Genomic DNA, 17692 nt, shown 5'->3' with positions numbered 1-17692 from the left:
ACTGGGTGGTCAGGCACTGGAATAGATTGCCCAGGGAGGTGGTGGAGTCACTAACCCTGGAGGTGTCTGGATCTGGTTTCCTCAGAGTCGTGAAAACATGCAGACTGTAAGGCTCAAGTAATTCTTTTATTATCTGCCTACATATTAATATATTTAACCACTCCTCTGTACAAAAAGGAGAAATGAGTTAATGAGAGATTTTCAGTACTTGGGTTTACAGTGTCCAAAATATACAGACAAGCACATATTTGCAAAATTAACCAGCTATTTCAATAACTACTCAAAAAATCAAATGTTGTTTGAATGTCAAACATCAATATATAATATCTTATAAAGTACAAGCAGGATCTCACACTCTTTTACCATTAGTAATTAATGGCTTGTCTTTGACTGTATCCTAAGTCAATTAAATAAGTTTATAGGTTGCAACAGGAAAAGCTAACAGATTTATTTTAAGTCGTAATTTTTAATGGATAAAAATTTAGTATGATTATAACATGAAATGTCTCCTGATGAAAAATTAAATGTTTCATAAACAAAATATTTTATTTTGACATTACTGTGATGCTGCCTGTCTTTTCTACTCTCAGAAATCTTTATTTGTTTAAATAGGACAATGCATGGCTAAATGTTTTTAAAACTGCACAACTAACAGAATGTGTTCCTGCCTCATAATAAACAATTGTTGAATGATGTTTATTAAACTTGGCTCTCAAGTGACACTTAATAAATGCATAGTTCTATTATGCATGCTAAATTCAGCATTCTGAAAACTTAAAAGCAGATAGATCAAAAACAACAGAGATAAAAATGTCACAAAGACAAAATACAGCAACACCAGGAAATGACAGGGAAATCATTCAGGCTTATAAATTACTTATTATTTAGTAACTTGTAACAACAATTTATAGAACTAAATTAGAGGCAAATCAGAATCTTTCTGATGTTTTAGATATGCAATTTCTCTAGTGCATATAGTTTGATCATACAGCAGAGAAATTCACATTATAAAGTCCCCTTCAAAATAGCAAAACTCCCATTTCTCTCTATTTCTGATTCCGAGTTACAAATATTCATGGATAATAAAGAAAAATAAAGTTACAATAAAATTCAACTATTAATCTATTTCAATTAAAACCCCTAAACATTTCTTCAGTATATGGAGAAGTTAGACTGTCTATATGCAGTCTGTTACCATGTATGTTTCACACAGACCATATCTGCATTGAATTGCAAAAATAACTCTATTTAATGGGCTTTGTGTCGTTTACTGTAATCACTCCAATGGCTCTTTGATGTTGCATGAGTTTGGTGTGATGATGGAAAGAATTGCTTCAAGCATGTATTTTTGCCTCTGTTTCTAAAAGGTGAAGGGCAAAACTTTCAATCAAGGAGCAGTTTATCTTTAATTAGGAAAAACATAATTAGGCATTATCACCTAATTGCTCTTACTGATGGAGAAACTCATATTTTCATAAGTAGTGACCCATGCTGTATTATCTCTCTGCCTGTTTACTGCATAATAAATCTGTATTTGTGTTTGGCAGTTAGCCAGCAAAATTAAAAGGTAATCAACATGCTTCTCTGCAGTCTGGTCATCAAAGCCTATGGCTTCACAGATGAATAAATAACAAAGTCAAGTTGTGGTGTCCTAACAGAAAACCTTCTTTAGAAATAACTATATTTATCTCCTCTGTCAAGACATCAAATGATACTTGAAACAAGCGTATACAAAAAGCTTTGCAAAACAGATTAGAAGAACTGTGCAATACACCTAGTGTTGAGTTAGAAAACAGTTTAATGTCTCAAGGCACCACCACGGTAGAATTTTATACCTGCAAGTAATCATCTAATACACTATTATACAGTTAAGGTAATGTATCAATAAATAGCTTGTGCAATTTTGGGAAGCAATCTATAAAGGAATGTTAGATATACAATAGGCACATACTATAATACAAATAAAACCCAAAATTCCTAGAAAAAGCATGCTGAGCACCTCTTGGTATAGGTTGAGTTCTTATTCTAAACACTATGTAAATCTTAACTTACAAAAAGTAAAACTGAAATCTTATAGTAACTGCTTATTTAAACTGATTTTCCTGGGTATTTGCCTCTATGTCACAGGATTACTGTTAGGGACAGAGGACTCTGGGACTGGCTGTAAAGGGCTATCTTGTTCATTCAGTTGTGCGTTCAAGTTTTCAGAAGTTAGGAGGGAAGAATTAAAAACTATTTCACTTAAGTCTGATTTTATGGATACCAGATGTGGCTCTTGAAAACTTAATGGTTCTTCTAACACCTGTGTATTTTCGCGTGTCATTCCCATATCTGACGGTGACTTTCGTTTCATTCTTGTGTACGATTTGTCTAAATTCTCCATGCCTTGGTCAGTTTTCTGAAATCGCCCAAAGAACCAGATGAAGAAACCAAACAAAGCAAAAGCCAGCAAACTTGGAATAAAAGCCAGGCATTTGACATCAAGGCTAGAGCCTGTGAATCTGCTGTGCAAGAACATGTCTCCTTCAGCATAGGTCCGGTTTGTCAACGGGTTAGTGTTATTGGATCTCCACTCCCAAGATAACTTAGTTCTATTAAGGTCTTTCAAGCTTTCTGAGTCCTTCACTGTGTAAATCTTCTGGCCAGGACCGATATATTGACCATATTCATGAGGCTTGTAAAATATTTGGTTCTTCCACATATTCAGATCCAAGATTAAAACAAGGAAGATAATTCCATAGTTAAACCATTTGCCTGTTTGGAAAAAGAAAGTTCTGTCATCTGATGTATCAATTTAAGAAGCAATACAAATGCAATCATAAGTGAAAGCTACTTAGAGTAAAAAAGTTCTTTTTCATTAATCTGTAAAGCAAAGTTGCAAAGAAATTTCCACCATAGGCAGATTTATGCTGAATATCCCTTAGTATTTCACAATTAGGTCTTGACACTTAAAGAAGTAATTTTGTAACACAAACACAGCAGTATATCAATTCAATTGACATTGCTGTTTGTAGGTGACCAGTTGATTAGACCTCTAGGTAATGTGGCATAGACCAATAAACCTAAAAAAGCATTAATTTCATGGCTTAAAAAATATTCATATGGAAATTTTCCATGAAAAGGCCATATTTGTTAGAATAATTTATATTCCAGAAATGTCTGAAGGGTCTGAAATTTTTGAGGTTGGTAGTAATGTAAATTTTAAGAGTATATACTTATGATGTTTGATATACCAACCACAGTGTGCAGACATATTCAGGCAGGGACAATCAGATAAACTGTGATTTAGAGATATCATACCCTTGAGAAATAGCAAGGGTTGATTGTAGACCGCAGAGCCTAGTCAGCTCAGTTATTCTTATAATCCATGTGGTGAGAAACTCCTCCAAGGAGTGACTCATAGCTTAACATTAAGCTCCTACAATACTGGAGAAGGAAACCTGTCTCCTTTCATTATTTAAAATTGCTCTTTTGCATGCTTCCTACAGGCATATAAAAGACATTAAAGATATATTCATGCAATTACAAAGTTGCCCCTGCTTTGAGTAGGGTTTTTGGAAGAGAGGAACTCAAGGTTTCCCTACTATCCTAAATTTTTCTATGAATACACAAACCAAATGATACTACTTTCATAGCTGAAGCATGTCTTATGTTCTAGCTGGACATTTGTTAAGATCTTACTTGTGCAGTGATGACTGCCACCACCCAAGAACCTGGCAAATCTACACGTCAGCATTATCTGAAAGGACATTCATGGAGGAATGTTCCTGCTGGTGATGAATGCTATTGCTCTATGCTGAAATCATATTTGAGTATGTTTCAAGTGAAAAAAAAAGATGAATGTATCAGAGGATCTATCAAATTGCTTAAGCTATTGACTTGCAAAGAATAAATGGATTCCAGTTCCTGAGAATCCATGTGTTCAAACTGTATGACCAGAGTTCTCTAAGAGGATAAGGACAATAACTTCTTGTATTTCAGCCATTATGCTTAATAGTCCTCTTCAGTTTAGATTAAATAGATGATTGAAAATGAACAGGAATGTTCACTCTCTTGTGCTACTGTCACTACTCAGGAACCAAACTGCACTGAAAAGATCTTGTAGCCAACTCTGTTCACACAATTTCTGAATAACTCCTCTATCAAGGCTAAACTGGATAGGGCTTTGAGCAAATGAGTCTAGTGGAAGGTGTCCCTGCTCACAGCAGAGAGGTTGGAACCAAATGATCTTTAAGGTCCCTTCCAACCAAAACCATTTTATGTTTTCTTTTCCCTCTGGGATTTTGTGAATATTATAACTGACCTGTTAAAGAAAATTATGGGTTTAGGAGACTATCATCACATTTTATATTATGTAAGTTTCTTAGATCAACACCAATATACTGAAAATGATACTAAAGTATGAAATAAAATAAGCAATGCAGTGTAACTTGACATTTCCTGCAGATTTTTGCTCGGTATTTCATGTGTTTCTTTCCATCAGAATAACTCTAGTTTCCCCATCATGTCTATCTTTCAACAGAGAGACACAGGACACATCTTGCATAGTGTGTGTTAATGGGCTGCTGGGACACATATATTAACTTATCTATAGGTGCTGTCAAACTGAATATAATGGCTGTTTTCTCCTTGCTTTTTCCTCAGCTGGATACTAACGCAGATGATTCTCCTTTACCTAACCACAATTTCTTAGGGCACAATTATAATGTCAGGATTTTTCAGATTCCCTCTGTCTGAAAATGTTTTAAAAATGGCCATGGATTTGAAATTTATTTTATGCTGAGTGTTTGATAGAGAGTGAGACCAACCCACACAGAGAACATGACCACATAATGCTCATTTCATTAGGAAAAACAGGTAAACACAAAGTGCAATGAAACAAATACTAGAACCATTATCTGTTTATTTATGGTTTGCAAGAGAACATGATCTACTGCATTCAAAACTTCCTTTCTTTGTTATGGTTCACTTGGACACTTTATAAAATTATAATTTGGAATCAAATATTACTCCGTGTTTCAACTAGAAAGCAACCCCTTGCTGAATTGTCACAAAGTTAATTCCTTAAGCCATACTCTTTCAAAGAAAATGCATCCCAAGCCCATCCAAAAAAACTTTGCACTTCTTTTGTTGTTGGCTTCCTCAAATTGTTATCTGTGGCCCTTTGTGCTTCTGCAGAGCCAAGACAGATTACTTTTCAGTGAGATCTGCTAGACACTAGGGATGGCAAGAAGAGGAAAAACTCACGTAGGACCAGGATTGATCTTTCCCTTCAGCTAGATATGTCAAGACTGAATATTGGTAGGGAGAAAACAGACAATTGAAAGATCAAAACATGAAGCATAATGACATTGAGATATTATTGAGATGGCGTTTACAAAGGCCAAAATACACTGCTATGGTTTTCTTGATTGTAGGTTTCAGGTCTGACTGACAAAGGAAACCTAGAGTTTGCAATGCTGAGCTATGACCTACATCCTCTTTAGGCATTATGGCACCCACTGGATTTCACAGCAACACCTGTGTGACCACATTGTCCTAAGTGCAACATGTGTAAAGCAAGACACATAAGGAGTAAGACCTGAAATGGCAGCTTGCTGCTGGTGAAGAAGTTGACTAAGAAGCTGGCAGAAAGCACTAAAAATGCTGAACTGATTGAGATCAATGCCAGGTGCTTGATTTCAGGCTTCATGGAGCATCTCTGTGTTTTCATAATAGTGAATCTTTTCTAAAATGGATCCACATTATAAAAGGCTCCATCCCTTTTATATTAAGAATTTAAGTGCTCACGTGATCTGAGATATGCTATTCCTGTTTCATAAAAAGCATGAACTTGAAACTCCCTCACTCAGCACCCAGACAGAGTTAGGAAGGCAGAAGCACAGCTCTAAGCTCTGCTGTTGGGATTGCTGGCACAGTGTGGACTATACAAACAGCTTAGATCCATCACTCCATTTAACAAAGATGAATTGCAACTTGTATGTCTAAGTGGCAGCTAGTTGCCTGAGAACTGCCTCTGTTCTACAGTGGATCTTCTCAAAACTCCTGAAATTTTTCATTTCTAAACAATTTTTCTATCCACTGTCATGCATGATGAACTCTGTGACTTTTCCTTTTCTTTTGAATACTGTTGCCACCAAATCCAAAGGCTGTGTATGAGTAACAGTCTCACTATAACCATATATGAGCACAATGACATCTTTCTGCTCCTACTCAGTAATCCCTGTAGCCAAGGGCTGCGTTAATCTCCTTAGACACAAAATGACTGTGAGTTAGTGCTGTCTTGGTTACTTACAGAAAGTATTTGCCTCTCTTTGGAATACAGTGTCCTCTGCTGTCTATCCCTCTTCCAAGATATGTACTTTACTGCTGTACTAGCAGGCATTCTAGATGAATTGAAGCAGACTGAAATAAGAGGCCTGACACTCTCCACCCACAAACTTCTATTTGATAATTCCCCATGACAAGTAATTTTTGAGACTTAATATATTGACCAACCTTTAACATTATACATTTGTATAACCGATGTATATGAAATGATTGCAACTTAGTTTCAGCATAATTTTTTATAGCAAACTTTGTGTCATATATGTATCAAACTTATATAGGAAATAAGCTTAGTAAAATTAAAAGTCAGTCATGACCTCTCACCTAGTACATAAACAAGCCCAAGTTTGTACTTTCACAAAGGGTCAGAACAAATATATTATGAAGCTACAGGTATTGATTTTACTTAAGTATATTTCAACCTCAATTCTAGCTGAAAAGTGGCAAGAAAAATTGGAGCCCCACATTATGAAGTAATTTAATTTGTCTCTTAACCAGTTTCTGTAGGATCAGCATCACTATTGCTTTAGGGTTGTCTCTACTCCAGTGAAATATGTGTAGCCAAGAATACTGGCATACACCTGGCCCCACTTTGCCTTTCTTGGATGGAAGGTGGATATTTTCATAGACAAAATTTGAAATGGAAGGATGTAGTAAGTTCAGGTCTCAAGACTGGAAGGCTAGGCAGTCATTTCAGCAAACTGAAAAGAATTATACTCTGTCTTCAGTGAAGTTACAATGAAGAAAATCATGTGAGAAAATAGTTTGTGTCATTCAGCCATGCACTACCTAACAAAAGACCTAGTTAATAACTGGCTCTCACAGCACTGACACTCTTACATGCCACACCTCATATTTGGAGAGACAGGATTCTGATTTCATGTGTTTGGAAATGTGGGGCAATACTGAAATTGGGTGCAATAAAGACCTCCAAAAAGGCAAATTGGAGGTATGTAGTTACCCAAGAGTGTGAGTGTCCTTGTCAGGCTGTGATGCAAAATGTGAAATGTTTTTATAGGCATTGTAGCCTACAAGCAGTATTTGAGGATGAAAATTCAATCCCTGTTTTCTGAGAAAGGATGTTTGTTGAAAAGGATTGTATCCTCCTGGCTAGGGCACTCACCAGAAGGGAAACCTTGATCCTAGAACAACCTCCATGTTGGCAGTTTGGATTTGTATCATAGGACCATGCTCTGAACACCAGCCTCTATAGAACTCTGCTTAGAGACACTATCCCCTCAGCTGAAGCTGAACAACTGTGCACCACACATGAATGCCAGGGGCCTTCTCATGTTGAAAGAGATATAGATTTCTATTTTTCCCTCTTCCAGAAAGGCACATGTTTACACCAGTTCAACAAGATTTTTGAGCAGTGGTCATTTTAAAAGAGGCCGATAAGGCCTATGGGTCAGCAACCAGTCCAGAATCCCACATGCAACACTTGGAATATATCCTAATATTTCAAACCAGCTGCTGATTCTGAAGCAGTTTTATTTTTGCATGTCCACTCTGGAACAGACCATTCATGACTCAAAAAAGGGATCTCTTGTAGAAGCCAGTCCTCAGCATCCTTCCTGAGGTCAAGCAGAAATATGAAAATTCCACTTAATAAGGCTAGACTCAATCAGCCTCATGCTGTGCAACCACAGCCAGAGGCTAATGTAGGAAATGTTGAGTTTATACTCTTATCTCAACTGCAGCTTGTGTCTAAGACCATTCAGACACCTCTGTAAAACATTTGAAATGTTCTATCTTCTGCCACATTAGTGTTATTAGCTAGACACATGCATACAGACAGAACACTCACAGTTGACCTAAGCTGCAAATCCTCTGAGGTATTTTTCACATCTGTGTGCATGGACAACTTTGTTTTTACCTCTGACCTTTCTATTTTTGCCATGGACTCCCACATGCTACTCTGTGTAGATAATGTTTGGGCTGTGGGTTTAACACCACAAGCCAGCCATGCTAGGCACTCCCCAGCTATGAAGGTGATGATTTCTCCTTTGGGTGGAAGAGCACTTGAGCTACATCAGCACTCACACACACATTATAAACAGCCAGAAAAATCTCCCATCTGTTTTGATACCCAAATCTTAACATTTTCTATTTGAAAGTTATCCTCACACTCGATAGCAGATGCTCCTGGATCTCCAGTGCTGCTATTAAAGGGTACCAGCCAGATCCCCCCAGTGCCTTTTAACCATGAAAGAATCTGAAGTAACAAAATTTACTTTTAAGTTTTACAAATTTCCCTGGGTATTACAGAAACTAGGATAGACTATGTATTTTCATAAACATCAGCCTGAAAAGGAAAACACACACTTTGCAAAGAACCATCTGCCAAGGGAAATCCAGATGAGTTAAGCAGATACAAGAATTCAAGTTATTTTTGATGTTTATAGATAAAAGCGGCTATCAAAATAGGAGGAAAATATTTAATACTCAGTAGATGCTTGCCAGGAGTTCCTAGATGCAAGGAAATGTGTGTAAAATGAGATATTCGGTTACCAGTAAAAAATAAGATATGCTTTTGATAGTAAATTTAAAATTACACTGAAGCATATCAGCTACAGGCTGGAAATGTTCATTCAATACTATTGCCAACTTACAATATTCAGAAATTGCAAGTCAGGCCTAAGAAAGCATGTTATTAATCTCAAGTAGCAAGATGGGTCAAAAATAAAGTAAAAAAAATATAAAAAGGTTATTTATCTGCCTTTTTAGACATTAAGCAGAAGCACTATGTAATTTTTTTATCTGCAATCATGAGCTTTATTTTATGAAAGCTGGAATTCCCATGTACTCACTGAATTCAGAAGGTAAGACTTTAAGGCAACATAGCATAATAAAAAAGGAAAAAGAAAAGCAACTGTCTTAAGATGTGATAAAATCAGGAGAGCTGGCAACACAGAGCACGTAACTGTGAAATCCTTCATCTGTACAAATGAACAGAAAGGTGGCTTGAAGTACTTTACTTGTCTGAATGTCCCTCATCTTCGAGCTGCTTCTTTGTGAGACCATTGCTTATTAGAACAACCAGTATCAAACAGGGCTGCTCTTTAATCAACAGACTGTAAAAGAACTTATGAAGCACAAAATTTTGCCAGGAAAAAGATGGCACATGTTATTTCAGCTATGCTTTCATTCTCCTTGCTATTTAGAAAAAAGGGGGTTCCAGTTTCTAAAAATAGGAGCACAAGTCATAGATTTACAGTCTGGCTTTAGCTATACAGCAAGTACTAAAATAAACATTATTATTAGCATCATCATCATCATCATCATCATCATCATCAACCTTCATTTCTTACCCTACTTGTTACTTAAAAGAAGTACTATGGTTGAATTTAACATTCTGGACCCCATGAATTAAACAGGGCTTAAATGCAGTGGGCTTTCTGCTGTTATCAGAGTCATACCCCCACGTCCTCTGCTGGAGTTGTGTTCATGTGCATCACCCTCTACTGTCATTTTATACAGGATTATATTCATCTTGTTATATATCTATTGAACCAGTTCTTTCTTTCATTAGCTCTTTATTTGAGTAGAGTATTACAAGTATCTACACAGCCACACAATAACTAGAGTTTGAAAATGATCCAACATGATACCCTAACCTAAGACAAGAACTGATGGCAAGAACAGATGGTTCAAGCAAAACGTACCCAAAGGGAGGCTCTTTTGCCATGTGTTATAGTTGTTTATTAGATCTCCTAAAGGGTGGTGTAGCACTGAGATAAAACAGGCGCTCAGTAGACAGGGTACGTGATGTGCAGTCAAATGGATTGATTTGTCTAGGGAATCTAATAAATGGATCTGGCTAATGCTGAGCAGGGAAAAATATTCCTCAGCCTCCATTCATTATCTCTTCCTCATTAAAAGTATGCCTCCTTGCCAGAAAATCAGAAAGGCCTCCAGTCCTGTCTGCAGAAGACCCTACAATGCACAAATATTGGTTTCTCTTGGCTGGCCCATTTTCAAATAGCAGCACTGTTAGCAGTTGCATTTCTGAACGCTGTTTTACATTCTTTGCTCTTCCCCAATTATCATCAATGTCCCTGGGATGTTCCCTCTTCTACAATGCAAAACTGTTCTTTGCTCTTCAATCCCTCTACTACCACACACTTTTTTTCATCTGCATTAATTATATCCTGAGTTTCTGCCTCTGATGGCACAGCCCATCCTACCATACTTCAGTCATTGTTCACACTCCTCTGTGCATCTATTACATTACTTCTCCTTATGCAATGGAATAACTGCAGGGCATCTGGAAACATTGTGAGACTAAGCCCCTCTAAATTCATGCTCTAGTCCTTAGAAGGAAAAAACCACCTTTTTTTTTGCTATCCCTGAATACCTATAATTCACATAAAATATTTGATGCTCATACTCTCCCCGCCCCCGCCCCTCCCCCCTTTCCCTTTTTGCTCTCTTGGGAGACAAAAATGTGTTTATCATGTGCCCATCCCATCTTCTTTCACTGTACACCTTCTAGTCACTGATAGGAGACCATTTACTTCGTCCTATTCCATAAACCACTAGTGGTTTAAATGGTCTCATTCAGACGTGCCCCAGCCCTTCTTTCTCCTTGCTGGCCAGTCATCTCTCAGTATTCCAGCAGGGCACCTACATCCAATTTTGTAAAACTTTCCATTCCACTATCTGTACTTCCTACTGGCCCATTTGCTTTCCCTCATTCTATAGCCAGCAGGTAACTTCTGCACAAATGGTATCATCTATTCTGTTTTTGAATCTCATCTCTACCTTCTCTGCTGAAAATGCCTTTTCTGAAGTGTCATTCAGTCTGTCTCCACTGAGTGCTGGGTTCATCATTCTTTCTTCCTTGGCACATTTTCTTCCCTTGGCTTTTGCTCTCTGGTGAGCTTGTGACTCACCTGCTAGCACTTGGCCGTACCTTTGTGTCATCTCTGAATGCTCCTTTTGTCCCTGATCCACAGGAGATTCATATGGCTCTGTCATTGGATGCCCTCATCTATCTCATTCCTGTGCAGTGTCATGTGCTGTGACTGTTTATATCAGCCGCTAAAGACTCCTGCCAGTTCACACCTGCATCCTTCTGATATCCATTGTTATCCATATCTTTTCAGTGTAGACAGAGGAACTATTGTCCTTCTGCGTAGCTATAGATACAGAAGGTATAGAAGCTATTTATAGAAGGTAAAACCAAAATATTTATCCCTATTTAACCTTACTACGTTTTTCATTCCCTATTGTTATAAAAATACTGACTCACAGTATGCAAGGATCAGGTACTTTTTATCTATATGTACCATCCATTTGAATAACTGCAATTCTATTTTATTTGAGGTTATTTCACTGTCTGCTTCTGGTTAAATGACTGATGGAAGTATTGTTAAGTGTGGCCTTTGCCAGATGAGAATGACCGAAGTTATGAAAAGATATTAGCATAAATCATAGCAAAGTCATCTCAAAGCATAAGAGATTTGGAGATGAAATAAGCTGCTAATTCCCCTGGAGAGTAATTTAGATAGAAGATCTCAGAAGCTACATTAGGTATTACTTAGTGTCACAAGAAGTTGCTGAAATCCATGAGAACAGCAGGTCTCTCTGACCTGTAAGATATGGGTTCCTCATTTCCTTGAGATGTTTATATATGAATGACATGGATATGGACACAGAGATAGGAAAAATGTAATCTGGGACACAAACACACAAAAGTACATGGTTAAGAACATGGTAGTATACATTTATTACACAGAAGCTGTTCACTGTGTGACTGTTTCACAGTCTGTAAGATTACATACCTGTTATATGTATGTGATATTCCTCTTTCAATATCTTTTGGAAATAAGGGATTTTGAACTGCATATGTGCAGAGGGCAAGCCTGGAAGATTCACTTCAACATCACCCATAAAATGTGGAAACTCCCAATCCTGTTAAAAAAGAAAAATAAGAGCCTAAATATAACCTTTCACAGTATATTTTTACCTTTAAATTAATAAAAGGGAAAGGTTCTATTTTTAACTTTCGCATTATCAGATCTTCTTATTTTAAGTTTGGCTGATGCACTTGAAATATAACACCTTATTTATATTAGACATTACTATATAGTTTTTACTTCAGGTCCATGTAATTATGTATTTAAAAGTTCACTTTAAAATGACAATATTGAACCCACTGGACCAGCTGATAGTACAAAACAGTCAAAGGATAAGAATACCTATATAAAAGCCTTGCAATACTAGTTACAACTTTTGTCACTTGTAATTTGGCTTTCCTGGTAAGAAACTGGCAAAGAAGGCCAGAGCCTTTCAAACACTACATGTATCAGTATTCTCCTTGTTTGACTTCTACAGTGTTTTCTGGATTTGGCCTTAACACAATTAAATAAACACTCTCTGTAAGGACAGGTCCTTCAGCATAATATTCCTGAATCAGTCCAAGCACAGTACTCTCCACTGCTGTATTCCAGCTGACAAGGTAATATTGGAAATGTGGGAGCTCTGCATCCTGCATATTTTTGGTAGCATGTGGTAACCCAGCTGAGGAAGGGCTTCATTTAAAGGAATTTTTCATTTGGTTATCTGCATCAGTCACCTGAAAATGGGTATGATAGCTTGGCTCATTAGAGCCCAAACTGAAAGTCCAGCAATAGTCAGAGAGAGAATCAATACAATTACTGAAGTGTCATCACTCTGTGCACTGCAGACTCTTGGTGATCTGCTGATAAAAACACACTGGCCTTATTCCCATGTATACCCCTGGATTTGTATCCAACAAGCTAGTACAACGAGCACCTCTATTACTAAAAATAAGATAAAGGCATTTGAAATGTGTGGTGCTCTGCGAGTGACTTATGATTCCTTCACATGAAAATCATTCCAGCACAGCCATCTCCCCAGGAAAACCAATTCCTTTTTTTTTTTTCAGTTTTGTAAGGATGGAAAATTTCCTTCCAGAGTAATAGAAAAAAAAATACTCAAAACTAAAAATCATCTACTAAATCAGGAAGAGCTGTGGACTCCCTTGAAGGCAGAGAGTCACTGCAGAGAGGCCTAGAAAAATTAGAGGGCTGGGCAACCACCAACTGTATGAAGCTTAACAAAGTCATGTGCTGATTTCTGCACCTGGGACAGGGCAACCCTGGGTACACATATAGACTGGGGAACAAGAAGCTGGAAAGCAGTGTCATTGGAATGGACCTGGGGATTCTGGCCTGTGGCAAGTTGAATATGAGTCAACAGTGTGCCCTGGCAGCCAGGAGGGCCAACTGTGTCCTGGGGTGCATGTGGCACTGCATTGCCAGCTGGCCAAAGGAGGTGATTGTCCCGCTCTACTCTGTGCTGATGAGGCCTCACTTTAAGTACTGTGTGTATTTTTGGGTGCCATAATGAAAGATATAAAGCTATTAGAGAGCATCCAAAGGAGGGCTACAAAGATGGTGAAGGGTCTAGAAGGGAAACCAGCTGAGGTCACTTGGCTTGTTCAGTCTGGAGAGGGAAGACTGAAGGAAGGACTCATCACAATCTATAGGTTTTTCATGAGGGTAAGCAGAAGGGCAGGTACTGATCTCTTCTCTCTGGTGACCAGTTACAGGACCCAAAGTAATGGCATGAAGCTGTGTCAGAGGAAGTTTTGGTTAGATATTAGGAAAAGGTTCTTCACTCAGAGGGTGACTGGCCACTGGAACAGGCTCACCACAGAAGTGGTCACAGAACTAAGCCTGACAGAGTTCAGAAAGTGTTCAGACAGTGCTCTCAGGCACATGGTTTCATTCTTGGGGTTGTCCTGTCCAGGGCCAGGAGTTGGACTCAATGATCCTTGAGGGTCCCTTCCAGCTCAGGATATTCTAAGATAAGATAATCTCTGAAAGATAAATCACTATATATAACTTAACTTCCAAGAATTGCTAAGCTCTCTGACATTTTCTACAATGGAGGGGAAATGGAAGAGTTTTATCCTCAGGGAGTAGCATGGTTCAAACACTAACAGCTTCTGATTTGTGCTAACTGGTTGTGATCCTATTGTGAAACAGATTAACAGAAGTGCAAACAAGTAGAAAACCTGACTCTCTGTACTTGGTTCGTAATGTTCACAGCAATGCAGAAAGTACAGATTTGAAGCAATTTTGTAAAAAGGGAACTGAAATAATGAGATAGCCTACTAACTTCCATGAAAGCCACTACAGCCACAGCAGTTAGGAAATGGAGCTTCAAGTTAGGTGACTAAATAACCTTCAGGACTTCATTTGACTCACAGCTTTGGTAGGTGTATTTACTGTCCATGTAGAGACATCATCACCTGCAGACACACAGCTGCAGTATTACTGTGCTAGAGAAAAGACCATTCTATTTTCAGACTAATGCTAATATCAAGTTGTCAAATCCAAGCCAAACAAAGTGGCCATTTTGCTATCTATATTATAAGAATGTACTGTCCAAAATCTTTTGAGTCATTTGGTTTTTTCCTTACCAACAAGCAAAAACCAACTTTTTTTCATCAATATTCAGAAAACCATTTTTCTAAGAAATTCAAGGTGCCTAGTAGGTGTAACCCACCTCACTTGTTACTAGGTAGAAATGTACAAGGCCATAAATCCAACTGTTTCCCTCTCTGGAACATAGCTCAGGCTTGCATCATGCTTCCCTGTCAGTTTGTGCTCACCTCTGGGACATAAGTGCCATATGCTATGTTCTTTAAGTTCTCAGATCACAGGTATGCAAAGTTCACTTGATCAGCTTTAATCCTTACTGCCAAGGTGCCTGCACTCTGTCATTTCTGGCATCTCATTAGGAACTGTGCACAAAATACCAAATTTAGAACGAATTTCTACTTGCAGAATTTGAAAAATAAAGCCATACAACCATACTGTTAGCTCATATATGTACTTCTCATACTGAACAGATTGTTTCTCTTTAAATCCATCGACATCAGATTTCTAATACTCATCTACTTCAGTGGTTTGGAAAGGAATGCAGCATACATCTACCCAGTGTATGAAAAAGCCAGCCCGGAACCAGCAGGCCTAAATCAGCTATACAGAGGTCTCTAACCTCACTAGCAAGTTTTGTGGGATGTGCAAATCAAATGAGGTTATTGCCTCATTTCACTCTAGTCATGAGGAAAGGGCAGCCAGAGGATGAATTTATGATCACTGAGGGGTTCACCAGGAATGCAGCATACATCTACCCAGTGTATGAAAAAGCCAGCCCGGAACCAGCAGGCCTAAATCAGCTATACAGAGGTCTCTAACCTCACTAGCAAGTTTTGTGGGATGTGCAAATCAAATGAGGTTATTGCCTCATTTCACTCTAGTCATGAGGAAAGGGCAGCCAGAGGATGAATTTATGATCACTGAGGGGTTCACCCTAGGGTTGCAATGGGAAAAGGGAGCACCTCTGATTGCCATCAGCTACCTCATTAAATGCAGAAGCACAGAAAAAAACTGAGGAGATCATGGTATTTTGATTCTTTTCCCTTTGCTTCTAGCTACCTGAGCCAAACAAAAGCACATGCTCTCTGCTGCAATGCTAGGTGTTCACCTAAGACCCTACAGTGGAACTGGCAGCACCAATTTGGTATCTCTTTAAGTAGAGATATTTTTAGTAATGGTAACTGAGCGTCAAAGCCAGACTTTCGGATGTGATCTAGCCCTTTTCTGCTATCAGCTGAGGAAAAGAGAAGGCATTTCCTGGGCTGCCCTGTCCTGACCCCATGCCAGGACACACAGCTGCCTAGTGGCATGATGGCAAGCCCAACACCCTGGTGGGCTGCTGGATTTCTACTTGCTCCTTGGTGTTTTTTGTTGCAGGTTCTGGGCCATGTCTCCCAAGCTCAGAGAATCAGGACCAGGCACCAGAACTATTAAGCCAGGACCATTAGCTGTCTAGGAGGGGATGCTAATCCTCAGTAGACCACATCCCATGCTTCATGCACACACAACTCCACACCCCTCAGCCACCAGCCCCTTTCCACCCAGGGAAAACTGTCACAGAGAAGGTGGGACTAGGATTAAAAAACACTAATGGCTAACTGTAAACAAATGTGCAATGCTTCCATCTCTTCTCCTGTTTGAATGTAGCTCATAGGGTGTTTGGTACACAGTAAATATGAAATGACACTATAAAGAATATAAACAGTGTTCAGATATATTGGGAAACAAGACAAACACATGCTGAATATTTCTGCTTTAAGTAGATGATGACATATGCTCTGTTTAATGCGAGGAACACATTTGTACTTTAAATGTCTTGAAATAAATATACAAAAACAGAGGTCAGGAACTGAGAAAATGCATAGATGCATGTGTATATATGTCTCAGAAACTGCCTATAGCATTTTGTATTTATTTATTAAATCCTTTTTAACTTATGAGGTGAAGACTGCTTTCAGCTATCTTTGCACCTCTTAGCTAGCTTTGTTTCCCCTCTCAGAACACAGCAGACAAGCAGACAGCTAGAGGAAACTTAAGGAGAGGCAATGGCTGTATGTTTTTGCAAGTGTTTGAAGTAAGAAATGAACAGCTGGAATTCAGAGACAAAGGCCTCCTCTATGGTTATCTTTAACTTCATTGCTGTGCTGCAACTTGCAGTGATCTCTGCAGTTGAGATCTCTACAGCTGTGGGCTGCTCAAATGCAAACACAATTTTAGTATTTCATTCAAACACACAAAAGAAGTGAAGTCAGCAGCCATGAACTCACTTTCATGCCTGTGAGATCAAACTTACAGCTCAGCTTCTGGCCTTCCGTTCTTTGCCAATACCTTATTTAAAGAGGAAGAAAGCTTGATAGACATTGTGGTTTATAGCACTCGTTAAATGAAAAATATACATCTAATCCTGACATTATCACCTGTATACTTGAATAGCTTCAGTGGGGCCACTTAGCTCCCACAGCAAAAGATGACATGTTATTCTTCCAAAGATGTCCTCCTTTATGTTGGTACTATCAGTGCTAATCTATTCATAGTTTTCAAGTCCAAAAATTTTTATTTGATTTGATCCTCTATTTTTGCTTCACTTGCTTGGATTTTTATTGGCAATAACAATCACAAAACCCCATCAGGAACTGTGGCACCAAATCCCTAGTTACAGACATTGGTACACCTTTTATTTTGTAGTCTTAGTTTAAAGAATTCTAAATATGGAAAATTCACTGCAATGGTGGAATAACTGCTTCAGTTAAGCTCCAGGCTCCTGAGACAGAAGACTGACGACAGCTTCCAGGTCAGGACACAGGTACAGAAAGGCTATCCCTGCACTATATGGCAATGTAAGGCATGAACACACACACAACCCTGCTATTGTTCTCCATCACCATTGCGTTCTTCCTTCCTCAGTCTTTCCTTAGGGTCCTTGGTGATGAATGGTGCCACATCCAGTT

General features: G+C 38.5%; 1 protein-coding gene across 1 annotated transcript; it reads right to left on the bottom strand.

Moving 5' to 3' along the window:
• Positions 1 to 2116: 2116 nt before the first annotated feature.
• LOC103800535 (transmembrane protein 117-like) lies at positions 2117 to 12243 on the bottom strand (the record flags this gene model as incomplete). The annotated part of the gene is made up of 2 exons (XM_009072915.1): positions 2117 to 2754; positions 12114 to 12243. Coding segments are annotated over 2 exons (768 nt in total), but the record flags the coding sequence as incomplete, so codon positions are not given.
• Between the last annotated feature and the right edge of the window lie 5449 nt (positions 12244 to 17692).

Source organism: Acanthisitta chloris, unplaced genomic scaffold (assembly GCF_000695815.1).
Source record: "Acanthisitta chloris isolate BGI_N310 unplaced genomic scaffold, ASM69581v1 scaffold2044, whole genome shotgun sequence".
NCBI classification, from domain to species: domain Eukaryota; kingdom Metazoa; phylum Chordata; class Aves; order Passeriformes; family Acanthisittidae; genus Acanthisitta; species Acanthisitta chloris.
The sequence above is the reverse complement of the archived record's forward strand: the minus strand, read 5'-3'. Positions and strand labels throughout refer to the sequence as shown.